The sequence below is a fragment of the Felis catus genome, chromosome A1 (genome assembly GCF_018350175.1).
Source record: "Felis catus isolate Fca126 chromosome A1, F.catus_Fca126_mat1.0, whole genome shotgun sequence".
Taxonomy (NCBI): Eukaryota; Metazoa; Chordata; class Mammalia; order Carnivora; family Felidae; genus Felis; species Felis catus.
Genome location: NC_058368.1, coordinates 82,273,937 through 82,300,946, shown reverse-complemented (window position 1 = coordinate 82,300,946; position 27,010 = coordinate 82,273,937). Strand labels below are relative to the sequence as shown.

Genomic DNA, 27,010 nt, shown 5'->3' with positions numbered 1-27,010 from the left:
GGAGATGTGGCCAGAAAGCCCCGAAAGCCCTGGCGCTGAAGGACGGAGACCTAGGGTGCGTCCACGCAGTGGGATGGGCTCTCCATGCTCCAGAAATCTGGGCAGAGTGCAGTAGGACTCTGCTGTGTGGTCCCTAAGCACCATTTATGCCGTGCCATGCATCATTAAAACCCTGGAAAACCTGCAAACTCTCTGAAAGGCCACACTCGGTATCTCTTGATGTCTTTGTGTCCTTTGTCCCCTCCCAGGAAATGGCATCATGGACAAGCGACTCAAGCAAGCGGGCCATTCACGGAGGAAAGGCTCGCACCTACAGCAAAGGATTGGGGAGTAAATGTTCGTTTGAATTTACAATGACATGTTTAGGTCTGTAGCCATTTTCATCTCCCAATTCACCTGTTTCAATAGCTGACCACCTACCACAACCCAACATGCTGCATACATGCACAGCTGGTACTCCACGCATGGCCCCAAGGAGCACGGTGTCCCGGCAAGACCTGCCTGGGGCATGACACCAGGTCACAGGACACTGAGGCACAGGGCACCTGGGGGGTGGCTGGGTGGGGCCTGGAGGTGGCTGGGGGCTCCTAAGGGGGTCTGGGGGGTGGCCTGGGGGCACTGGGGGGGACGCCTGGGGGTACTAGGGGGTGGTTGGGGGCCACCGGTGGGTGCCTGAGGGGGCATCACCCCTGATGCGGCCACACTCCACTTGTGTGCCCTCACCAAGCACCTCCCTGGCTGACCCAAGCCCTGTCCCTCCTAAAAGACCCTGCAAAGCCCAACACACAGGAAGCTGGCACTGACTCCACACGAGAACGTTCTCAAGAGCACAGCTTTCCAGAAAGGCAGCTCTGTGAGGGAAGCATCACCCACAAGCCACACTACAAGCCAGGGCCGTTTCCTAGCGGCTTCGTGACAAGCCCAAGGCACAGAACTGCCTCTAGGAGAAGGATGTCCCTTCCGTGTCCCTTGTGAATTTGACAGCACGCCTTCACTCGTACACCTGTTCCACAGCAACACACCCAGGGCGTCTCCTCATCAAGCTGCAGCTTTCTGCTCCCCACCCCACTCTGGCCCACGCAGAGCCCGTGTAAGAGTGAGCACACCACCACAGGGACCCGTGTGGGCTACACCCCCCTCCCCATGCCCACCGGGGAGTCACTGCCAGGACAGGACAGGCTGGCGCTCTGGGAGTTAGCGCCTGGTCCCACAATGCACTCCAACCAACACTGAGGGAGACGGCTCGGTGCTGCGTCACCACATTTATGTCTCCAGCCCTCATTTCACCCTTGAGGTCTGGGGCTGAAAACCATACCCAGTACATGTATTTGTAGATAAGCTCTTGGTCTCCTAGCGGTATTGAACCAGGCCTCAGTATCATCCCCCCAAAGCCTACATGGGATGCCTTCTGCGGCTCTCCAGAACACCTGTAGAGAATCTTCCATCACAGAACACAAAGCGGACTCACACCAGCTTGCACACAGGCGGACCAGCTCCCCCGCCAGGAGCTGGCAATGCACCGCCCCAGCCCAGGACTGGTCCCCCACTGCTCCCACACCTGCAGCCACCTCCTAACAGTGGCCTGCAAAGCGCCTCCGCGACCTTACAGACCAGCCAGCTGGCTCCCCGTTCCTCACGGACCTGCAGGGTCTGGGGCCCACGGGGAGCTCATGCTCTGCCTGTGAAACACCCACGGGGCCATGCTGCGCACACGCAGCTCGCACACGGGCATGTGTTCATGGCAGAGGTCCTCCCCTGACTTCACACAATGGCAGTTTCTCCTACAATGAGCATGTATTAAACAATTACAGTTTCTGGATCTTCTCTGAAGTTGCCATTTTCTTCAGGAGGCTTTCTTGGTGCTGAAAATGACTGTCTTCTCAGCCTGGCCAACCTCCCCAGCCGTGACCTGTGTTCACGGGAGCTGTGGCTGGCACAAAATTGAATTCAGATAGCTAGTTTCATAAATGAGTACAGCAATTACATCTCCCTCCTCCCCGAATGAGGAGACCCTATGATAGAGGGACAGGCCCACGGCTGTGAGCAGAGACCCACACGGTCCCAGGGTGGTAACTGAAATGCAAGCCGCTGTGGGCCCTGCCCAGCTGGGACTCTGAGCAGAAACATCGCCCGTGATGCACATCTAAGGAGGGTCCCAAAGCTTCAGGGCTGACAGCAGGAAGCAGCCTGCGTGCGGTGAGGGGGTCTTGCGTGAACGCTGGTAGGAGGCCCCGAGGCCGGTCTCTGTCGGCACTGACAGCCAGGTGTCAGCCTTGAAGGCTGTCGGGACCACAGGAGGAACTGCCGTCACTGTGCAGCCAGCCTCTACAGCCAGGGAGCTCCCGCCCCAGATCCCAGGACCGGCCAGTACTCTATGAAATTCTGGAAGCAGCACCCAAAACGGTTGCTTGTGACCACTTCTGGGAGTGACCAGACCCCAGCTCACCACATGCTTCTGCACCAGATGAGTTTTCTCACCTCCGCACCAGGTACAAATACTGACTTTGGATTTTTACTATCTGAATTCTTCATCGCCAGCACATACCGACATAATCGGAATAAATGAACGTCAAAGACCTCGGGCCCACTTGGTCGTTGCTTCCCAGCTGGCTCCTTGGAGACAGGTGGCAGGTCTCCACCCTCACACGCTGCCCCGGCCAGAGTAAAGCTGGGGATGCGGGAGGGCAGAAGGGGCCTTGCCACAAGGACATCCAACTGCAGCCCACTCACTGCAGCCATGCACCCCTCCAGGTGAAGAGACACGCTTGCAAGACAAAAGGCCAGCTACTAATTACCAGGGAATCAGGCTGCTTTTCACATGTTGCTAGAAAACGCAAGGCTTTTTTAAGCAGAGGAATTACAGTGTTGTGTCTTGATTTCCTTTTTAAACACATGCAAATCTTTATTTGTTCTAGAGACAGAAGACACAAAGTGCAGTCGGTGCCAGAGCACCTAGGCTCCAGGTCCAGGCTCTTGGAGCCCCACACACCCACCTCCAAGCTCTTCCTGACCTCCCATCTCCATGAAACAGCACTGTTTCCTCATGGGCCCCGGCCCCCAGTCACCCCTGCCCTGCCTTCCCATGCCCCAGCCCAGTGACCCGTCCCCAGGTCCCCCCCATGCCCTCCTGTCCCAGAGCGCCCCCCCCCATGCCCTACTCCTGGCCCCTCCGTGCCCCAGCCTCCCATGCCTCCCCACTGCCCCTAGACCCCTGCCTCTAGACCTCCTGTCCCCAGGGCCCCCGCATAATCCCCCTGGGTCCCCTCCATGTCCTTAGTCCCCCTCCGGACCCCTTGCCCCCAGGCCTCCCCATGCCCCCAACTCGGCCCTTCACCCATGCCCCAAGCACCCCAACTCGTCTGCCATCTCCCACCACCAGGAGCTTCAGGAGAGCAGAACAGCACACCGTGCTCCCCGCTGGGCACAGGCACTCCACAAATAGCAAAGGACGGACAGGATGGACACGTGAACAAAACCAGCAGGCCACCCTCAACTCGGGCATTTCCACCTTGTGCCCATAGGCCAAGAACTGAGGCAGGCACATAGCACACAGAAACCAGGGGGCCTGGCTCCTGTCAACTCCGAATTGAAACACACCTACTATACGAGTGAAAAGATACAAGTCTTTCCAGCATCAAGCCCCTCCACCAGAGACGCAGGTTGCAGGGTTAGCCTGCAACAGTAGTCTGCGTGCCTAGATGCCCACCCAGGCCACGGCTCACTGTCAGGACAGCCATCACTGTCGCCGGCCCCACTCCCACCACCCCAAGTCAACAGGCTCAAGCCGTCCGCCTATTTCTTGGGCAGCACCCCCAAAACCTGCAGGGGCTCCTGGGCCTCCACTGGAGGGAGGAAGCTGCCGTGCCACCTTCCCTCATCCTCTGCACCAAGTCTGCTTGGCTGAGCCCTCGCCTGTCTCCTAAACTTGTCCTCCTTCACGGTGACCCCTAGGACCTAACTCCAGCCCCCTCCAGCCTTCCAGAGACCCCAGAACTCTGTAAAGCCGGGGTCCCAGCCCACGCTCTCCAACCCAAGGGGCTGGGCTCCCGCCTGTGCTTAGGCTTTGACCCTACATTGAGCTCCAACTGCTGACACTGCCCACTACTCCCCACCACTGGCTGCCAGAGTCACCTGCCCAAACTTAGATGTCACACCCCACGTAAGGCAGCTGAGAAAAGGCTAAATGCCTTTCCCTGGACCACGACCCCATTCCAGTCCAGTCCACCAGCCCTGCTGAGACCTGGTTCCAGCCACACCTGACGTCCCCAGCTGTCGGGACTGGGAAAGCACTTCATCTCTGCTTCTCCTCACACCACCTGTCAGCCCAAACGGGTCCACTATGCTCATGGCGCCCAAGCCTCCACCGCGCCACCCCTCGTGCTGCAACAAAGGACGGTGCAGAGGCTGCTTCTGTGACCGTCAGAGGAGATGGCAGTGGCCTTGACTGTCTTTGCATCCCCAGAGGCCACCACGAACTCCAAAGAGTCACTCAGTTAATAAAGAAACGTGGTTCCCAGAATGCACAATCTGCGCTCTGGCACAGGCTCCCTCCGACACACTGACATCACCTGCCCCTGAGCACATACCACTGCCGGGCATGTTTGGGGGATAATTCCCAGAGAAAAGTGCATGGCCACCAACAAATGTAACCAGAGGCGATAACCTCAGCCTTGAGTCGCGTACGGATCATGACTTGAACCTCAGCCACAGCGCGCAGGATGCAGTATGTATTCTCTGCCGGACTAACCCCAGTGCTGGAGAGTGGGAGCCTACACGAGTGCGTGCCCAACCGTCACTGAGAGCGAGCCACATGTTCACTTAGGCTTTCCGGAGAACGTTAAAACCTCTGAACCGAACGTAAGGCTTACACCTATGATTTGGTTCCACAGACGTGAGACACGTTTTCTCTACATCTCATGTTCCGGGCAGACGCAGCTCATCTGGACCGTACCTGCAACCTGTGCAACAGGTAAGAGACACGCAGCCCCCTTCCCCTGATGCTGACAAGACAGCACATCCCCAGAGGCACGGAAGGTAGGCCTGGGTGGGAGAAAGCGCAGCAAAGAACTACGGGATCAATAAAACACACTATTTTTGAACCTAAAAGCCAGTTTCTTGGAAAAAGTTTCAAAAAATTATTCAGTGTATTCTACAGTTTTGTGACAAATCCAGAAAAAGCTAAAGTAGAATTTTTCACAATTCATGAGTCACCAAATTTCATTTTTCTGAGGAAAAAAAAAGGCGGGGGGGGGGGGCCAAAGCAAGTGCTTACCGCTTTACGGATGAAAGGTGAAGTAACTGCCTACACCCCACACAGAACAGGTGCTCAGGATCACTGCACACATGACCAGCCCCAGTCTGGGCACCTGACCTCGCCTAAAGGTGTCATTCTACATAGCAATGGAACTAGAATTCACGCGGCCTGCAAAGACTAAGAAAGTCCGTGGTGTCACTCAGGCGCCGCAGAAGCGAGACACGCACGTCCACAGAGCCCACCGGGTTCCGTACATCCTTCCACCTTGAACCCGTTTCACCTGCTCCAAGGTCTGAACAGAAACTGCACCGCAGCTTGTGCGTCATGGCGCCGAACCAGGTGGGGAAAGTACGAAGGACGTGGTGCCAGGGAAACGTGTCTGTAGCACGAAGCAGATATACTTACATCTTTTGCCATGTTACCAGATCCGTGAAGTCGATGCTATAAACGTTCACCCTCCAGAGAAGACTAATTTTCCTGGTAAGAAAGAATGAAAACCAAGAAATGAGTAAGAACCGAAAACCAAGTGAATAAACCATCCACGCCTGGCCCCCCGGAACCGCCACCCCCAAGGGACCCTCCGGGTGGCAGGAGCCCTGCTTTCCAGACCCGCAGCCCACCCTGGGGGAAGCTGCCCGCCGGCGCCGCCCGAGAGCAAATACAGCCTCCCCCTACACCCCGCCCGGCCCACACAAAGACCCTGCCACCCCCGGTCCCCCCTGCACCCCCCGCCACCGTGACAGGTGGTCTTCCGGCCCAGCGGGCCTGTCACCCGGCCGCCGCCGCAGCCGCCGCCGCCGCCGCGCGCGCGCGCCTCCCGCGCCGGAACCGGCAGTCGGGTCAGCGCCGCCCCCACCCCGCGCCGCGCCCGCGGGGGCCCCGACCCCGCGCTCGGGCCGACCCCGGCCCTCGACCCCGCCGGGCGCTCGCGCCGCTGCTCCGCGGGACGCCCGCCCGCAGGCCCCGCCCGGGACCCCGACCCCCGACCCGACCGCGACCCCGCCGGGCCACCCCGGAGTCCCCGACGGCGGCGCGGGAGCGGGGCGCCCGGGGCCCAAGGCGCGGGAGCCGCGGAGCCGGCGCGCACACGCGGCGGGACGGCGGCGGGACAGGGGCGGGCGCCCCGCGCGCCTGCGCCCCCCGCGGGACCCCGGCCCGCCGCACCTGGCTCGCTCCGGCGCGCGGGCACGGGCGGGGTCCCGGCGGCGCGCTCGGCCCCGGGGTCCCTGCCCTGCGAGGCGCCGGCGCGCGGGGCTCACCCTGCGAGCGGGCGTCGGGCGGCGTGACGTGCGCGGCGCGGCGACGTGACGTGGGCGGCGGGCCGGCTCCCGCAGCGCGCCTGCGCGCCTTTTCGCGCCTTCGCCGCCCTCCTCCTCCTCCTCCTCCCGCCGGTGCGGCCCGCGCGCGCTCCGAGGGGGATGGGCTCAGCGCGGGCGGGTGCGGGTGAGTGTGCGCGTGCGCGCCGGACGGGGACCGAGACGCAGAGCCTGGCGCGGAGACGCCGCGGTGCGCGCGCTCTTGGAGAGGGGATGGAGGTGTGCGCCCACCTGGATCGGAGCCGGAGGTGTGCACGTGCCGGTGTGCGCGCACACTGGGAGAAGAGTCGGCGGAGTGTACGTGCCGGTGTACGTGCCGGTGTGCGTGCACGCTCAGTGAGGGGTCAGAGGTGGGCGCACACCTAGGGAAGGGCCGGGAGTGTGCACATGCCAGTGTGCGCACAGACTTGGAGAGGCGCCAGGTGTGTGCAGGGGTGGAGGAGAGAGAGGGTCCACGGGCATACGCCAGGGAGAGAGGAGGCCAGGTGTGTGCACGTGCACATGAGTGTATTTGTGGGTGTGTGTTCATGCAGGCAGAAGGAGGGTAGATTTAGTGCGCACAGGCGTTTACGTGGAGAGGGGGGTTGGAGTGTGCACGTGCAGGCGTGCATGCCCTTGGAGGAAAGAGGCGGAGGTGTGTGGACGTTTTGATAGAGGCCAGCTGTGTGCATGTGTGATTGCACACAGAGGAAGAAAGGCCGGGTGTGTGCTCACGTGGAGAAGAGGTGGGCAGTTTATGTGTACACGTGTGCATGCGTGCTTGTGGAAGAGAAAGGCCAGCTGGGTTTGTGCCGTGACTGTATTTGCTCATGTGTGCGTGTAGGTGCACAGAGAAGATTGGGGGTGCGTGCCCACAGTGCAGAGGGCCCTGCCCACCTGGTGTCCACGTGTACCTGTGGGGCCAGCGATCATGCCCACACCCAGCCTGAGCCCGAGTCCCCACATCCCGGTGGGGTGCTCAGGAGGAAAATCAGGCAGCCAGTTTTCTCCTCATCGCTGGGTGGGCCTGGTGCACCCCAGGCTCTGGAGACTTCTCCCTGGAGCCCACCACCGGCAGGGCCAGGGCCCCCAGGGGCTAGAGACCCAGCAGAGGGCCGGCTGGAGTCCAAAGTTCAGGGCTGCAGCATAGTGTGCGGTGAGGAGCACAGCGCAAAGGCCTCTCTGCCCTGTGGGGGCAGCCGTGGTTCCCTTTCACGTCTAGTGCTGCTTCCCTAACTGCTGCCTGACCAGCCACCTCACCTGTTAACACCACACTCAGCCTTGGTTTCTTCTGGAAGACAGCAGAATGCTGCACCTTCTTTGTGCTGATTAGCACACAATGAGCACCAAAGAAACGTGGAGGGTGGAGGTGTTGGGGAGAGGCAGTCCTGTAAGTTCCTGCCTGGAGGACGTCGTACTTCTCTGCTGGTGCAGCTTATACAGTTCTTGGCCCCTTAGCAGGTCCCTGGGGTATCGGAACCCGCAACCTCCGTGTTGTCCCTCCAGTGGTCACATGTCCTAGCTCCATTCTCCTTGCACAGTATGTCTTTATTTTTTGCTGTATTTGAGTATTTGCCCACAGGCTAGAGGCCCCACTTCAGCCCTTGGACCCTGTACATGGGGCATCAAGCCTCTCGGTGAGAGCTGGGGGCTCAGAAAGAGAGAGGATCAGAATCTTAATCCCCCCACGAATTCAAGATTCTGGTCATTCCACAATATTCACACAAGACAGCCACCCCCAGTACTCTAAGTGATGTCTGTAGAGAAATCACGGTAGCGAGTGAGACAATGCTGAACTCGCAAGAGCTACCATGGCAGTGAGACAGCTCGAGAGGCCCTGGTTTCCTCGGGGAAAGAGCAAAAAATTGGAGTTGTTTTTTGCCTCTCGCTGAACACCTATTTCTGTGTTCCAAGGTAGCATAATTCCTAAAATTTTTGGTTGAAGATCCAAATGTTTGTGGCCACTGCCCTGCCTTGAAGTCTCTAGACTAGATTGCAGAAATGCCTGCTTCCTGATGAGCAGTGAGCCTGTGACTGCCTGCGTCCACCTGACCCCCCAGTGTCCACTCTCTATCTGGGGCGGGGGTTGTTCGGGAAGCATGACTTTTAGCGATGCTTTCATTCGGGCGTTGACTTACCCACACCTCAGTAGCTGGCATTCAGCCGTGATTGTCATGAAGGCTACCGCGTGAAAGTGGTTCTGTTCCGTGTTCATGAGAACAAAATGATTAGATCCTTCCCAGAAGTCCTCCTCTCCCAGAAGCTCCCTTTTTCTTTGTGAACCTGCCCTGTTGAGTCTCAGGGCATGGTACAAACCCTTACCCCTGCACCCCTACCCCCATTAAACTGCCCTTTACGGACAGAACAGTTTCTAATCCCTGGAAAATTGTAATGCTAAGTGTTTGTTAAATACCTGATTTGCCTTTGGTTCCCTCCTTGATGACACTGGTCCTGTCTTCAGCAGTTTCCTGTTTTCCACCTTCTTGGGTCACTGTGGCCATGGTGACATCAAGAGGTGGGAAGACAGAGGCTCATGGGAGGTATGTTGGAGAATGTTCCCAATATGGACAAGTGACATTTTCTCATTCTTTGGTAAAACATACGGACATCTTTAGAAAACTTTGCTCATTGTGTGTTTCATAAAATAGAAGTAAATCAGTGTGCCTACTTCACCTGGAGGGACATCCCTGGCCCTCTCCAGAGAGGTCACTGCTTCCAAGCCCCACTGACAGATTCTGTAGCCACCACCCCTCCACCCCCACACATAGAGGCACCCGACTCATCCTATGTCATGATTCATTTTGAAAATGTCTGGTCAAATTCAAAGTCCCCCTCTTGGGAGGAGGGCCAGTCCTGGACCCTCTTGGGTACGATGCTCCCAGCACTTACTCACATCTTAAAAGACTTGCACGCTCGTTTTCAGGCTGAAGCCCCAGCCCTTTGGCAAGAAGTCCTCAGATCTGACAGATTCTAGACCAAGGCATCTAACTCACTCCGATTATCTCCCCAGCCTGTTTACTGCTTGGACACATGTCCTTTACTCCTCCCCTGCAATGTTCTCTGGCTTCTGCGGTGAGAGAAATCCCCATCCGTCTTCGCCTTTTAACTACACAGTCCTTCTAGAGAGCTCGTTCTGTGAGACTTCACACTACCCTGGCTCAGAAGTCGACAAGATTCGGGGTGCCTGGGGGGCCCAGTCGGTTAAGTGTCCGACTCTTGATTTTGGCTCAGGTCAGGATCTCACGGTTTGTGCAGATCTCTGCACTGATAGGATAGAGGCTGCTTGGGATTCCCTCTCTCCCTCTCTCTCTGCCCCTCCCCCACTTGCTCTCTGTCTCTGTCTCTCTCTCTCTCTCTCTCAAAATAAATTTTAAAAACTTAAAAAAAAAAAAAGATGTCGGGGCGCCTGGGTGGCGCAGTCGGTTAAGCGTCCGACTTCAGCCAGGTCACGATCTCGCGGTCCGTGAGTTCGAGCCCCGCATCAGGCTCTGGGCTGATGGCTCGGAGCCTGGAGCCTGTTTCCGATTCTGTGTCTCCCTCTCTCTCTGCCCCTCCCCCGTTCATGCTCTGTCTCTCTCTGTCCCAAAAATAAAAAAAAAAATTAAAAAAAAAAAAAAAAAGATGTCAACAAGATTCTTTTCTATGGACTCCTACAATGTGAGGTGGAAATACCCATGTCCCCCTATGTCATTTCCTTCCTCCATAGAATCCAGCTACTGTCACGGGGCATGAAAGCACCAGAGAATATGGCGGTTTGGGGAAACTTGACCTTATGTACCACTGAGTGCCTCCAGCCACTTCCCTGCTACCTATCCGTTTACCTCCCAGGTCAGAGAGGGGCCCCCAGCCCACCTGCCACAACGAAGCTGACAGGAAGAGTCAGACGGCCTCGGATAATCTTCAGCCCCTCTGATGCTCAGATGCCTCTAGCTGAGAAATAAGTAGATAGAAATATAGGTCTTCGGTAAGAAGACAGACCACAGTTTCAAAAGTTTTCTTTCCTGCATCGCTCACTCCCCACACTCTGAGTGCCGATATTGTACAGACGAACAAGATAGAGGATTGCTAAATGAGAGGCAGATTCACACAGTCTGGGCTCAGAAGCACCACGCAGGGGCCAAGGAAGTGGGGCTGCCCCCCTCGGCCTGGCTGGGGCCACAGCACCAACATGCAGACGATGCCTTGGAGACCAGAGCGCTTGAAACCAGGCCCGCGTGGAATTGCTGTTCTGGAGCCAAAGTCGTGTGTAGGGGCCTCGGAACAGGAGGGCTTCCTCCAATTCTCAGCTTCTTCCCAGCGGCGGTGACTCTCGGGCTTCCCTGGGGGTGGAGGAGGGTAGCACCTGTCTCCTGCCGATATTAATGAGACCATATTTCCTAGATGTAAGGCGTTCAGATACCAGTTTCCAGAGTGCAAGTGTGTGCTGCACAGAGCTTTCCAGGGGATGCTGAGGGTCCTTAGGGATACGGAGGAGCAAAGTCTGACCCAAGAGCCCAAATGCAGAGCAGTGGGCCGGGACGAGGGGGTGTGGGCAGCTGGGGAAGGAGGGCCACACAGGGCAGTTTTGGTCCCCCAAGAGCCCTCCAGGTCAGGCAGCAGAAAGCGGGACGTCACTAGGCCCTTGAGAGTGCTTTCTCTCCTCCCTACACTCCTGCAAGGGTCTGGCACAGCTCACACCTGAACTTCCTCCGTCTAGGATGGCTGCCCTCTACAACACAGCTTCCCTTGGGGAAAGCTGTTTAAAGCCTTGGCTTCGTGGACACCCTGGTGGGCCACCAAGGGGAGGCCGGAGGCACACAGCTTCACGGTGAGGCAAATGTCATTTGAGACAAACGATCACCAACTCCTGACTTCAGCAAACCATTCCTCTGCTGAGCATCCGCCAGTGCAGGAAATGGACGATGTCCACCCGCTCGTACGCACTCGAAACCTAGGTAGAAGTCAAATACCTCACTTGCCCTCAGTAATTAAAACAGGTCACCAATTCAAAATATCTTGACTTCTTCCACTTTTTTCCATCTCCTCTGCCACCCCGCTGCCACCCTACCATCCTCTTCCCTGACAGCTGGAAAGTAACTCACCTCTTTTTCCTTCCTCCAGTCTCGTCCCACTCAAATCTCCCATCCGTCCAAGAACCAGAGTGTGGGACAGCAGTGGAGTGAAGAGTCTTACGTGAGCCTGGGGCCCTGCTGTCCCCACCCCCACCCCTGGTGTAGACAGTCTGCGGGGACCTCACCCTGGAGAGGGACCCAGGTGCACCTGACAGTCTCCGTGCACTGCTGTCCCCTGTGGTGTAGACAGTCTGCGGGGACCTCACCCTGGAGAGGGACCCAGGCTCACCTGACACTCTCCGGGCACTGCTGTCCCCCGTGGTGTAGACAGTCTACAGGGAACTCACCCCAGAGAGGGATCCAGATGCACCTGAGACCAATGTGTGCTCTGCTGTTTTGGGGTTGAGTTTTCTGCATGTCAGCTAGGTCCAGTTGGTCTATAGGCTGGTGCAGGACCTCTGTGTTCTTGTTGGTTCTGCCCATTTTTGGAGGCAGGGTATGGATGCCCCTATGTTATTGTAGAACTGCCTATCTCTCCCTTCAAGTCTGTCAATGCTTGCTTTGTTTATTTAGAAGCACAAATGTTTAGTGTGCATATACAGTAAATGTATTTTTAAAGTTTTATTTAAGGAATCTCTATACCCACGTGGGGCTCCAACTACAGACCCCAAGATCCAGAGTTGAACGCTCTTCTGACTGAGCCAGGTCCCCTAGTGTGTATATCTATGTGCTTATAATTGTTATGTCCTCTTGTGAACTCACCCTTTTATCACTGTTACAGGAGACAAGGGCAGCATATTATTACTATCATCATTATATAATGTGCTTTGTCTCTTGTAACAACTTTTCTTAAAATCTGTCTTGTCTGAAATTAGTGTAGTGACCCCATTCTCTTTTGGTTACTAATTACAAGTAAGACCCTTTTGTATTCTTTCACTTCCAACATGTGTGTGTCCTGAGATTGAGACAGTATGTAGTTGGACCCTGCTTGTGGTCCACTCTGCCAATCTGTGTCTTTTGATGGGTGAGTTTAATCCATTATATAAGAATACATGATTTGCTCAATAGGTTTATAATTATTTTTGTGCATTTGTCTTTTAAATCAGGTAGGAAATAACAGGTGAAGTTACAAACCAAGAACACAATAATTCTCCCGTGTGTTCCCCCTCACCCTGGGTCTTTGGGGCCTCTGGCTGTGTCTAGGCTCTTTCTATCCCACCTCAGGGGCTCTCCATAGCATCTCTTGGAGGACAGCTCTAGTGCAAATAAACTTTCTGCTTTGTCTCTCTGGAAATATGTCACTTTCTCCCTTATATTTTAAGCACAGTTTTTCTGGATACAGAATTCTTTTTTTTTTTAATTGTTTTTAACATTTTATTTATTTTTGAGAGACAGAGAGAGGCAGAGCATGAGCAGGGGAGGGGGAGAGAGAGAGAGAGAGAGAGAGATACAGATCTGAAGCAAGCTCCAAGCTCTGAGCTGTTTGTTAGCACAGAGCCTGATGCAGGGCTTGAACTCATGAACTGCGAGACCATGACCTGAGCTGAAGTCGGACGCTCAACTGACTGAGCCACCCAGGCGCCCCTGGATACAGAATTCTTGATTGGCAGGTTGTTTGTTGTTGTTGTTTCTCTCAGCACTTCAAGTATGTCCCCGACTGCCTTCTGGCCTCCATGACTTCTGATGGCAAATTGGCTCTTAGTTTCACTAAGAATCCCTTGTAAGTGATGAGTCACATCTCATAGCTTTGAGATTCTCTGTCTTTGTCTTTGAATTTGATTGTAATGTGTTTCAGTGTGGGTCTCTTTGAGCTTATCCTGCTTTGAGTTAATTAAGCTTCTTGAATTTATACTCATATCTTTAATCAAATTATACACCATGACCAAGTGGGATTTATTCCAGGGATGCAAAAAAATTTTCAACATAAGAGAATCAATGTAACACATCACATTAATAGAACAACACACACACACACACACACACACACACACACACACACACGGATATCTGTTAGATGTCAGTGTTCATTGCAGTATTATTCACAATAGTCAAAAGGTGGAAACAACCTAGGTGTCCATCTGAATGCATAAATAAAATGTGGTGTATATATATACAAAATGGAATATTATTCAGCCATATAAAGGAATTAAATTCTGACACATGCTACTACACCGATGAATCTTGAAAATATTATGGTAAATGAAATAAGACACAACAGGACAAATAGTGTATGATTCTCCTTACATGAAACGTGTAGAATGGGCAAACTAATAAAGACATAAGGTAGATTAGTGATTACCAGTGTCTGAAGGTAGGAAAGAATGGGGAGTTAACTGTTTAATAGTTACAGAGTTTCTGTTTTGGGTGATGCAAAAGTTTAGAAATAGGTAGTGGTGATTGTTGCACAACATATGAGTTTAATTAACACCATTGAATTGTACACTTAAAAAAGGTAAAATGGCAAATTTTATGATGTATATTTTACCACAACTTTAGAAATTAATAATATACCAAAAGCCATTGACTTGTACATTTTCAATGGATGAATTGATGGCACATGAATTATAATCTCAATAAAACTATTTTCTTTGAAAAAGCTATGAAGACAATTTGGGGCACAATTGGGGAAGATTATATATGTTCCAAATATTAGAGTAGAGAAGACATTGTTATTTTGCTAGGTGTGACAATGGTATTGTGATAGTGGAGGGGATTATCTTTTTTCTTAGGAGAGGCATGGTGGTAAACTGAGTTACTAAGCATGATCATGCCAGTAATCTCCTTTTGAATGGTTCAGGAAAAAAATGTGTGTGTGTCTTTCAGATGGCAGAGGAGGGGCAGGAGCAGGAGAGAGATAAAGGAGGTGGGATAAATATGGCAAAATGGTAAACACTGTTTAGATATGGGTGTATATTTTACAGCCTCACTGTATTTTGAAACTTTCAAAATAGTTGGGAGAAAATCCCATTCTATTCAACATTAATCAGAAGGTTCTAACCAATGCAATAAGGCAAGAAAAAGAAATTACAAGGCATAAATATTGAATAGGAAGAACTTAAGCTGTCTTTATTCTTAGATGTGATTGCATATGTGGAACATCACAGGAATCTACTAGAACTAACTAGTAAGTGTGGCAGATTGTCTCTATATGCAATAAAATCAATTCTCTCTATGTATGCAATAAAATCAATGTTTCTATATAACAAACTATTGGAAAAAAATTTTTAATATTGTTTAAAATAGCATGAAAATGGGGCGCCTGGGTGGCGCAGTCGGTTAAGCGACTTCAGCCAGGTCACGATCTCGCGGTCCGTGAGTTCGAGCCCCACATCAGGCTCTGGGCTGATGGCTCAGAGCCTGGAGCCTGTTTCCGATTCTGTGTCTCCCTCTCTCTCTGCCCCTCCCCCGTTCATGCTCTGTCTCTCTCTGTCCCAAAAATAAATAAACGTTGAAAAAAAAATTTTTTTAATAAAATAGCATGAAAAATATCAATTTATTGGGAGTTAATTTAGATGTGCAAAGTCCTATAGGAAAAAATATATATAAAACACTGCTTTAAAAAATCTAAAGTAGACCCAACAGGGGGCGCCTGGGTGGCTCAGTCAGTTGAGTGACTGACTTCGGCTCAGGTCATGATCTCACAGTCCGTGAGTTTGAGCCCCGCATTGGGCTCTGTGCTGACCGCTCAGAGCCTGGAGCCTGCTTCTGATCCTGTGTCTCCCTCTCTCTCTGCCCCTCCCCCCACAGGCATGCTCTGTCAAAAATAAGTAAACATTAAAAAAATTACAAAATAAATAAAGTAGACCCAACACTTTGGGTATACATTATATTCTGGGATTGGGCGACTCAATATTGTTAAGCTGTCCATGTTCTCCAAACTAATCTATGGATTTAATGTCATCTCAGTCAAAATTTCAGCATTATTTTGGAAGAAATTAAAAACTTGATGGGGGGAGATTTCACTTTCAGAGCAGTTTTAGGTTCATAGCAAAACTGAGCACAAAGTACAGAAAGTTCTCAGATACCCTCTGCCCTGCACCTGCACGCAGCCTCCCACTATCCAAATTCTGCACCAGAGTGGTGCCTTTGCTATAATCAGTGAGTGAACCTACATTGACAGCATGATCGCCCAACGTCCATGGTTTATGTTGGGGTTCACTCTTGGTGTTGGACATTCTATGGTTTTGGCAAGTGTATGGCATGTGTCCACCATTATAGAATCATACTGATACTGCCCTAAACAGCTTCTTTCCTGCCCACTAACTCTCAGCAACCATCGGCCTTTTTATTGTCTACAGTTTTGCCTTTTCTAGAATGTCACATACTTGAAATTATATACTACGTAGCCTTTCAGACTGGTTTCTTTCACTTAGCAATAAGTAAGTTTCCTCCAGTGTACCACAATCTGTTTATCCATTCATCTACTGAAGGATGTCTTAGTTGTTTCCAGGGTTTTGCAATTATGAATAAAGCTGCTATAAACATGCGCATGCAGATTATTGTGTGGACATGTTTTCAGCCCATTTGGGTCGAAATCAAGGAGCATGGTTGCTGGGGCGTATGGTGAGAGTATGTTTAGTGTTGTGACTGCCAAACCGTCCTCCAAAGCGGCTGCACCTTTCCCGCCAGCAGTGAATGACAGTCCTGTGTCCTCATCAGCACGGCCGTTGTCAGCGTCAGGCTCTGGCTGTTCCAACAGGTGTGCCCTGGAATCTCACTGTTGTTTTTCTTTGTTTTAATTTATAATTCCCTAATGACATGTGATGTGGAGCATCTTTTCATTATGCTAATCTGCTGCACATATTTATGGGGTCTATTTCTGGGCTCTGTATTCTGTCCCATTGATCTATTTGTCCATTCTTCTGCTAATACCACACAGTCTTGATTACTGTAGCTTTACAGTAGGTCTTGACGTTGGACACTGCCAGTCCTCAAACTTTGTTCTTCTCCCTTAATAGTGTATTGGCTATGGGGTCTTTTGCCTGTACATATAAATGTTAGAATCAGCTTGCCAATCTCTGCACAAAAACTTGCTGGAACTTTGATCGGGATTGCATTCAATCTATAGAGACAGCTGGGGAAAACCGACATGCTGATGTTGTGAATTCCGTTTCATCAACATGGACTATCTCCCCATTTATTTAGTTCTTTGATTACCTTTCATCAGAGTTTTATAGTTTTTCTCATGCAGATCTTACACATGAACTTTGTTAAGTGTATACCTAAGTATTTCATTTGGGGGTTCTAATGTAACTGATATTATGTTTTTTTATTTCAAACTCCACTTGTTCATTGCTGGTATAGAGGTAAGTGATTGACTTTTGTATACTGACCTTGTATCCTGTAATCTTGTTATAATTGCTTATTAAATCCAGAATTTTTTGGCAACTATTTCAGATTTGCTACATAGGCAATCATGTAATCTGCAAACAAAGAAAGCTTCATTTCTTTCTTACCAATCTTTATACCTTCCTTCCTTCCTTCGTTTACTTTTTTCTTTCTTTCTTTCTTTCTTTCTTTCTTTTCTTTCTTTCTTTCTTTCTTTCTTTCTTTCTTTCTTTCTTCTTTCTTGTTTTGTTTCCTTTCTCTCTTTCTTTATCAAAATTTAAAACTCTCACTCATCAAAAGCAAGTTTAAAAGACATCTATAGACTGGGGAAAATATTCACAGTAGATATATCTTTCTTTTTAAGTTTATTTATTTATTCTGACGGGGGTAGGGGCAGAGAGAGAAAGAGAGAATCCTAAGCAGGTTCTGCGCTGCCAGCTGCCAGTGCAGAGCCCGACACAGGGCTCAACACCATGAACCGTGGGATCATGACCTGAGCTGAAATTAAGAGTTGGCCACTTAAACGACCGAGGCCACCCAGGCGCCCCAACAGTAGATCTAATAAAAAACTCATATCCAGAATATGCAAAGAACAATGCCAAATCAATAGGTAAAACAAAAAGAACACTGTTAAAATTGTCAAAAGACTTGAACTATGTTTAACTGTGTTAAAGAAGAAATCCAAACGGCTAAGAAGCATGTGAAATGTTCACAACTTCTTTAGCAATGAGGAAAATGCAAATTAAACCACAGTAGGGTACCATTTCACACCCAAAACCAAGGGATTGATAATAAGAACTGTTGGCCAAAATGTGGTCCAGCTGGAACTGTCATACCTGCTGCAGGAAATGTTAAACTCTCTTTGGAAAATTGATCGGCATTTTCTAATGAAGTCAAGCGTACAAGTGCTGTGATCCGGCAACTGCAGTCCCAGAATGTACCCGAGAAAGGTGAGGGTGCATGTCCATCAGGAGGCATCTTATTCGATGCTCACAGGAGCAGTGTGGGTGATGGCCCCCGTGGCACCTGCTGGGTGCCCCTGCGGTAGAAAGGAAAGGAAAGCTGTGATGGAGTCACACTTGGCAGGAAGATCTGTGGCCACAGGCGAGAGTTGGGTCCAATCCTTCACCCTGCTTTGATCAAAAGTCAGCTGACACAAATGACTGCATCTTGTATGAGTCCATTATTATAAAGTACCAAGCGAGCAAATGAACCCAGGTCGCCTGTGGTTACTTGTGGGCAAGAGGACACGGGGGGTGGGGGGACAGGAGGGGGGCTCTGGGTGCTGATAAGGTTGTGCTTCCTGATCTGGGTGTAGGTTCAGTGAAAATTCATTAAGCTGTGAACTCCTGGTCTTTTCACCCTTTATGTACGTATGTGATACTACAATAAAAAGGTTTTCAAAATGCCATTTAGCAAGAGATCAAAAAATGTGAACTACCTAGGAATAAATCTAACGAAAAAAATACATAAGACTTCTTCACACGAGTCGACAAAAAGTAAAGAAGAATTAAGTAAAGGGAAGGGTCTGCTCTGCTCACGGTTTGGCAGAGACAGTATCATAGGTTTGCCAGTACATGCACATGGGATTTGATTCTCAGTCTCGTTAACTGTCAGGGAAACGCCAATGAAGGCCAGCCACAGACAGAAATCAGTGTATTCTCATTTGATGTGCAAATCTTATGAAGTCTGACGAGAGCAAGTATTGGAAAGTCTGTGGACCAGCAAGTAGGGTGTAAATTGATGCCATCACTTTTGAGGATAATTTGGCGTTATTTTCTTAGGTGAAGCGTCTCCACACGCTACTGCCCAGCCATGCCACTTCCCAGTGTGTCCCGGGGGGCATGCTCAGCACCAGTGTTTACACTGACAGCCAAACACGGTTCAAATGTCCAGCGTCAGGAGTCCTAATAAACAGTGAGGTGTACCCCACCACAGAGTAAGAAACACCTGTGAAAATGAGTGAAGTCGAGCGTCCCTCACACATACACATGACACCGTATGCTGCTCACGCAGTTTAGAACAAGAAAAGACTAAAAGCACACGTGTACATAGGATGTATGGGAGGAAACAAAAGGGAAAGGGTAAAGAGGGCGGTAAGCACCAATCATGGGGGAGCAGCTACTTGGGGAGATGTCTGTCCTCGACGGGGTGAGGTCACACCAGTAATTATGTTCCGTGGACAAATGGAACGAGTCAAGCAGAGCTCAGCGCGGCTGCTGCAGAGACAAAGGTCGTGACTAACCTGGGCTCTCACCTGAGGGCCAACGCCCAAGAGATCTCTGCTACTTTAACCCGACCTCCGCCCGCTCGGCCCTGCACGCTCTGGCCTCTGGGACCATTTCAGCCTAAGTTGGCCCTGCTCTCTCCCTCGGTCCCCATCCTTCCGTCAGACCAGAGACTCGAAGGAGACCTTGGGACTGTTTCCCTTCTTACTTTATATGGTTTTATTAAGCAGTGACTCCCTTAATAACTGTCTCTCTTTTTTGGTATTTTCTGTATTTCCATATAAACATATAAAACAAAATCTTAGTTTTAAAAATCCAGAAAACGTCTCCTAGTATGAAGGCTGGAAACTGACAGTTGGCCCTATCCAAGATTAAGAAGGAAAAACAAAACAAAAAGCAAAGAACGTTGCCAACGTTCAAAACCCACAGGCCTGCATCCAGAGCTTGCTTGCAGGAATCCGAGGCTCTGGCCTCAGAGGGGTAGCAGCCCCCAGGCCCACCTGCTGCCCGGCCGCTGCTGCCCCGCATGGGTGTGAGACTCCTCTCTGCCGACACTGCCTGCCTCCAGCGTGTGCTCCGTTCCTCTTTGGTGTCCTTACAGGAGAGAAGACTCCCCACAGCGGCGGCGAACTGTCCCCTCTAAGGAGCTCCTTTGGCTAATGAGGAATCTGCAGTGGAGAAAGGAAATGCCCTCAGCAGGCCAGCCCCAGGCTGCGCCGTGGAGCAGCCCAGAACCTGCGGGCCTGTGTGGGTGTCACCGGGGCTGTTGGCTCAAAGAGCTGAGACCTGTCCTGCTGGGGACGCAGGAAAAGAAGGCCACAATGGAGCCAAACTGGAAACCAGTGGAGAGCAGACCCGTTTCGGGGGCCACTCCAGCTGGTGCTGAGAGATGCTGTGCTGGGGAGTGGAGCTGGGGCACCAGGTCAAGGTCAGGTGGGGCTGGGGGGAGGGGTGGTACCTCCCATAACCAAGCAGAGCCCAGTGTTCTCTCCCTTTCTCCGATTTGCAATGGTCCGGGCGGCAACAACAACGTGAATGCTAACCCACCTAACCCCCAGCAGGACAGTAAAGATGCAAAACGGTTTCTCAGGGAACCTCTAACTCATCTGCCCTGTGTCACTCTGTCCACATCGCATCTGGTAGATTATGCCACTAGAGTCCCTGGACCCAGCAGGGCTGGTGAGTGGGGGTGCCCCCCCCAACCAGGCCTGCTGACAATGGTCTTGGAGCCCCAGGCTGTGAGCAGGAGGCCCCTCTCCCTCGTCAGCAACTGTCCCTTAAGACCTGGCTACAGACCCAGATCCAACTGGTGTTTCCACCCTCCCACACGTGACTGATGGTGGCTGTTTCTGTGGCAGGTAAGAGATCGTGACGTGTGTTGGAGAGGGCCGAGAGCCCTGACCTCAATTCTAGACCAACCTGAACCCTGACCAGGGACCAGAATTCGAGCAGCAGGTATCTGAACCCTGCACAGCAGCCTACACTAGCACATTGGCTAAAGGAGGAGCAAATGTCCAACATCACTGAAGCTGAGGTGGAAACGTGATGGTCCAGAGTGTTGCTATTTCGTAATAGCTTTTCTCTCTCCCCTTGCTCCTCCTCCCTCTTCTTTTTAACTCTCACATTTTATCACAAACCTTGTGGAACAAAATGAAAATTCCTTGCCTGGCATGGGCCTAGAGCAGAGATCACTGAAGTTCATTTAGAGAACTCCCAGGGATTTCCAAAAGTGCTCTGAGCATTAAGCCATTGAGGGAAATAGAGGTGCCCTTTTAAATCCACAAATACAATAATAAAGTAAGATGCTATTAGTCATGTGTTCTCACTAGAAGAGAGCCGTGGGAGTCTCCGCCTGCGCTGAGCGAGCGCTGGGCTTGTTTCCTGCCTCCCACACCCACTCTGGTGAAGCCACATGCCGCGTTCGCTTCTAACCAGTGTTTAATGATTTTCATTTTTAATTCCAAGAGGTTTAATTCACGCCGCAAGGGACAGTCTATATACAGCAGGAATCACAACTTTGCACCGGAGGCGCAAGCCGGCCTCCTGCTCCTGCGGCCCCGCCCACCTGCCCGCCCCACCCCGGCGGCCTCAGGCCTCCGAGCGGATGGACGGAGACCCAGCTACACCCCGCTACAGTCCAGGACCCGGCCTCCCAGACGCCCTGCCCCCGGCTCTGACGCTGACCACCAGCCGCAACACGGCCCACTCTAAAACGAGGAACGTGAGAATCTCTAATGCGAGTTCCTGGGCGCAGTGCTGGCTGTCCCAGCCCAAGCCAGCCCCGGGTCAGCCGCGAGCGTGCTGTGCGCGCGGTGAGTGGTGCGCAGGGGCCCAGAGGTCAGCGGCTGGGCGTACGTACGCAGGCCGCGTGCTCGCAGGCCGCCGTCTGCCGTCCACTTGTCACCCATCCCTGTCCATCCGCGGGCGCGCACCGTCCTCTGTCCACCTCTGACCTTCTACTCACGTTCATCGTCTCTCTGCTCATTTGTCCGCCACCGCCCATGTACCTACCTCCCGGCGCAGACACTTCGACCCGCAGAAACGCACAACTTTGGGCTCTGTCACTGGGTCTAACTTTTCCTAAACCGCCTGCCTGGGGTGGTAGGGGGGGAAGGCGGCAGAAGCATAGGGGCGTCCTGGCCAAGCTGGGGGGACCCGGTGAACCAGCGCGCCGACCGCGCTCACCGTCCGCCCGCCTGCGCTCACCTGCGGGTCGGCTGCCGCTGGCTCTGGTCTGGGGGGGCTGGCGCGCGGAGCGGCCCCAAGGAGGCCCGGCCCACCGGCCCCGGGACCTGGGGTCCCCCGGGCTCCTGACCCCGGCCCCTCCCCACCCCACCCTGGCCCCTCCTCTGCTCGAGGCCCAGACCCCATCCGAGCCCTGCCACGTTCACCCGAAGCCCCGTCCCAAGCCCCGCGCCTCTAGAAGCCCCGCCACTGTCCCTCCCCCATCCCAGGTCCCGCTCAGCCCTAAGCCCGGCCCCTACTGGGGCCTCGCTCAGCCCCGCGAAGCCCCGCCCACTCCAGGCCAAGCCCCACCCCCTTCCCAAGCCCCGCCCCGGCCAAGGCCCTCTCCTCACCGGGAAGGCCCGCCCCGCCCGAAGCCCCGCCCCATCCAGGGCAGCACAGGTGCCGGGTCCCACAGGCTCAGACCCACAGGGGGTGGGCGGGGCTTCTCCAGCTGGGCCTGCAGGTGACCGGCCCAAGGGCTGTCCCTGGTCGTGCTACACAGAGTCTCACGAAGCCCTGCAGCCACACCAGAGCGAGTCCTCGTTCCTGAGCCGTCACAAGAAACCTGTGTCAGTGTCCCCGGACCACGGAAGCAAGGCACCACAAACCAGGCGGCGTAGAACAGAAATCTAGTTCCTCTAGGGCTAGAGGCCAGCCAGGGTGCCAGATGGAGGCGTCCCTGGCCAGCTATCCCTCTGCAAGCTCTAGGGGAGAGTTCTTCCTGCCTCTTCCAGCCTCCCCCGGGCTGACGGTGGGCCGTGGTGTCCCATCACCCCCTCTCTGCTACTTGCCTTCTTCCCTTTGTAGGTCCCACTGTCTCTGTTCAAATGTCCCTCTTCTTATAGGACACCAGTCACTGGATTAGACCAGCTGGGGACACAGTCCTTCCCACAAAACCTTTGGGGTATCATCCTGCCCTCCAGCAGGCAGCCTCCGCTCTGATGTTCCAGCGCAGACACCTCTGGGTTCCCCGTCACACAGGGCACTATCTGGGTCTCCAGCCAGCTGCTTCTGCTCCTCTGTTCCCTCCACGGGTTCTGTTGCATGTCTCTGGGAACAGCCCAATGCTCTCTGGCGTGCACACTTCTCTACAGAGGGCCGTTCTCAGGCTGTGCCCTAGCAGTTGGTCTGCACGTCCACACAGACTGTCCCATGCAAGAGAAAGAGTTTGCTGACTTTAAGTAAATCGGAAGATGTGGATGAGCAGCACGGAGGAGGCGACATTAGGGCTGCAAGCCCACCGGTACCCAGGAGCTGGAATGCCCACCAGCCTCCTGAGTATGGTTGGTGCCGGACTGCACAGGACACTTGCTGCGTGGGCTCCCTCAGCAAGGTGAAAACATTTCTCCCCCACACGGGAGTCTGTCTGGCCAGATGACTCAGGGTTGGCTATGCTGTCATGTGCTCACACTATCCCCTCTGGTTTAGTGTCCAACAGTGGCGGCTTTCTCTTTCCCGCCCCCACTACCTGCTGGTGGAGGTCCTCCTGGAAGAGGAGGTGCTCACGTATTTATTCCTTGGCACGAGTGTGGGCACAAGTGTTCTCTCCTGTGTCACCACGCGTGTGGCTGCTGCCAGGGTCCCTTCTGTGGCCACTGGCAGTGCCTTTAGGTTAAATGGCTTATATTTTTTAAAACCCCTGTTGCAATGGGAGGGTGTGGCAGGACAGGGGCAGGAACGGACACAGCATGTAGCCTCTGGGCATGAGCCGAGCTGACGTGGGCCAAGCCCAGCAGGTTCACCGAGCAGTGCGCCGAGGCTGGAGCCGACCAGATGGGAGAAGCGGGGGTCCGGGCCTAATGAAGTTGCCATGCTATTCCTCAACCTAGGACAGGGACAGGCATATTCGGTCACCTCAGTGGCCTGGCAAAGAGCGGCACCCTCAGCCTTGTCTCCCCCTCTGGGGGTTTCAATTCTTGGGGATTTGGTCCAGCTGTGGGGGTCGGACCAGAATATGTACAGAAGACAATCAAAAACCACCAGCATTAAGCGACGTGAAATTAGACTCTGCCATAAATGGCAAATGCAGGTAGTTTGGAACTGCTAAGTGGGTCAAAGATACCCGGGAGAAGAAGTGGAGCTGTGGGTTTTCGGTGCCTGCCACTCAAGACGCATGGCAATGCCACGGAGTTGTTTGTGGTCCCACAAAACGTCATGGGAGCGTGTGAGATCAAAACCCGAAGAGACACTCATGTTCCACACACCCGCTGCTTTCCTTTTGTGAGAGGAGGTAGAATGTCAGCTCGCACGGATGGCCCTCTCATTTCTTCAGATTCTGGAAAAGACTGTGGAAGACGTGTGGACTTGGAAATCTGAAAAAGGGCGTCGTCCACTCTCCTTCGTGCAGCCATGAAATTTCGCTCTTGTGGTGCTGCGGCAGGAAACTTCTGGAGGTCTGTGGGGTCGGGTGGCAATGCAGAGCGCGGTCAGGACTAAGTCTGCGGCACAGATGGAGGTGACGACCCCAGCGGAGCGTGCCCAGCCCACTCCCCCCGCGGCCTCGCTCTGGCTCCCAGTGCTGGTGCCAAGGCTGACAGGGTCCCAGCTTCGCTGATGGAGGGCGCGTGGCCTCACTGAAGGCACAGCAACGTTAGAGCAACGTGAGAGCTGGCCGGCTCAGGCTTCACCACCTCAAACCATGAGTGAGGCCCGACATCTTGCCAACTGTCACTCAACTGTCATTTCTGATTGCGCCCCACTCTGATCCTACCAGGTTGTGTCTATCTTTGTCCGTTGACATCGCGTATTCCTTTCTCTACGACGCATGTCTAGTTTTCACATTTCAGGTAAAGGTTTGGCGGGAAAATGGCAATTACCAAAAGAACTCGGAGGCGAGCCTGGCCCCGGGAAGGGAGTGCCTGCACCGCCCTGCTCTCCAGGCAGCACCCCGTGGTCCCTGAGAATGGCAGGAACCCTGGCCCACGGGCCGGGGGCTGAGACCGGGCGTCCATTGCCTGCAGCGGGCCTATCTTCAGGCCGTTTCCATCCACCAGACTCCTGGGAGTGTTCTTTTTCCTGGGGTTTTCTCCTCTCCGCCTGGTGTGCAGGTCACGGCCAGTGTCCCGAGTCATTACTCCACGGGGACGTGGGGTCCTTTGTGAGGGTGCCACGCACTGTCCCCCGGCCCACCAGCTGCCTCCTTCTCGCCTGCTCTCTCACTTCTGCCTCATTTTGCAAATTTGCCTTCCTTTTCCCTTCGTGGCAAAAATAATTCTCATAAGGGCCCTGGCTTTTGTACAATGTCAGAAAGACGCGCAGGCCGATTCTGTCCTCCGGGCTACTGTGATCCATCCTGAGACGCTGGAGTCCATTTCGAGGGAAGGAAAGGAATCTAGGTGAGGAAACACATCTCAAAACACTGTCCAGCTCCCCATGTGAGGGAGACATGCTGAGGCAACTCTGGCACCCTGAAAGCGGGTTTGGGCTAGCAGCGCACGGCAGTAGAAGCGCCTCCCACGGGACACTCCCACGGGCACGCCAGGTCTCTGCGCATTGCTTGAAGTGACCGCCCCCCTTTCAAACACTTCTCATTTTCAAGTAGGGCAGCCCTTTGTTCATAAACGCTCTCTTCTCTCCCCATGCCCACCGCACCTCCCCAGTGTAGGACGCTAAGTTCTTGGGTTACTTCTCCAGATCTCACTTTATTTTATTCATAAATCATGAAGTAACCTGGCTACTCAAAACAGACTCCAGTTCCATGGCTTCGCATTGACACCTGGTGTTTCCCCCAGTGTGCAGATTGCGCCCTGGCACCCTAGTCCAGACGGGACATGCGGGCACTCCCTGAAAAGCACCCAGCCTCCCTCTCTGCTCTGGACAGTCACCATGGTGACCACCTGGTGTCCAGTTGGGGCAGAAGGTGCTGGAAGCCAGGGTCTCCTGAGCTCCCCCAGCTGCTCCCGGGGCCCCATGGCCACCCCCTGCCCCAGGAAGCACCCACTTTCTGCCCTCCTGAACCCTCTTCCTTACACCAGTAGCTTCAAACTCTCTGGCCAACACACGCATGACACACATGTATAAAATGGAACCAAAGGTCCCACGACAGCACCTTCTTGGCTGGGTGTGCACACCCCCGTGGCTGCAATCTGCCCCGGGGGCTGCCTTCTCCACCAGAGGTCTCTTTTGGAGATGCTGTTCAGTGGTCCTTGGAGCCCAGTACAGCAGCAATAGCTGTTCCCAACTCTGTTCCTGGCTCAGAGACTTCTATCTTCGCCATCTGGGGTTACACGTGCAGTGAGCCAAGGCCCAGCGAGGGCACCGTGGGCTGGACTGCTGTCTCTCACGCATGCTCCCGGACCAGCAGCAGCTGCTACATGACCTGACAGCTTGTTAGAGACACTAGCCGTTGGGCCCCATCCCCAACCGATCTGGACTGGGTCTGGACTCGGTCTGGACAGGGCCACGCTGCACGGTCCTCAGTTTTCCTAAACTTGCGGAAGCCACTGGGCAACACAGGCCCCTGCATAACGTCTTGACAGGTTTGCACTGTAGCCACACACACTGCAGATTTGGCTCAAGGACCCCCTTCCGAGGTCACGTGCTTTCAGGTCGCTCCTTAGGCCACTTTATCCCTGCCTCGGAACTAGTATCTCAGATAAGCTGTCAGAGAATCTTCTGTGGTTTGGGGGCTTCCTGTGGAGGAGGTGACTCATGAAGACTGACCGCCTCCAGGTAAACACTGACATGGCTGCTTGAGAAGCACCTGCAAGCACACCTGAGCCCACACCTGGGCACACACCTGCATGCACACACCTGGGCGCACACCTGCATGTACACCTGTGCACACACCTGGGCACGCACCTGCACGCACAGCTGCAATTCTGTGTCTGCTTGCCAAAGTCAAGGATCCCCGACACCTTGCATGAAGAACCCCTGCCTCCTCTCTGGCTAAGCGTTTCCCAAACTATTCCATGGGACAATGTTGGGAAACTGGAGGTGACTGTCTTCTCGGCAGGGACAGTCAGGGCAGTGAGAATGTCTGCATCAAACTCCGCATCAGGATGAGTCAGAAACATGGTCAAGAAAAAGACCACAGCAAGTAGCGATTCTGCGAGAGCATTCGCGCCTCAGGGAAGGAAGCGAGCACGTGGTGAACTCTGCAGGGCCCAGGAGGCAGGGGCGCCTCGG

General features: G+C 53.4%; 1 protein-coding gene and 1 long non-coding RNA gene across 5 annotated transcripts in view; both read right to left on the bottom strand.

The window, feature by feature from the left end:
- Nucleotides 1-6,579, bottom strand: part of TFDP1 (transcription factor Dp-1) — a 40,187-nt gene extending 33,608 nt beyond the window's left edge. For 2 of the 4 annotated variants that reach the window (XM_023253517.2, XM_023253531.2), the window contains exons 1-2: nucleotides 6,419-6,541; nucleotides 5,660-5,731 (exon numbers count right to left, since the gene is read on the bottom strand). In XM_023253517.2, coding sequence (XP_023109285.1) covers nucleotides 5,660-5,671 — 12 coding nt within the window. In that variant the 5' untranslated portion in view covers nucleotides 5,672-5,731; nucleotides 6,419-6,541. Of the gene's footprint in view, nucleotides 1-5,659; nucleotides 5,732-5,989; nucleotides 6,029-6,418 lie in introns of those variants that run through there. The other 2 variants (XM_023253524.2, XM_023253527.2) reach the window with 2 other exon arrangements.
- Nucleotides 6,580-15,318: 8,739 nt separating this feature from the next.
- On the bottom strand, nucleotides 15,319-21,984 carry LOC102900920. The gene is made up of 3 exons (XR_439471.3): nucleotides 21,863-21,984; nucleotides 19,657-19,824; nucleotides 15,319-17,967 (listed from the first exon to the last, which is right to left on the bottom strand). It is a non-coding gene; the product is annotated as an uncharacterized LOC102900920 (long non-coding RNA).
- Between the last annotated feature and the right edge of the window lie 5,026 nt (nucleotides 21,985-27,010).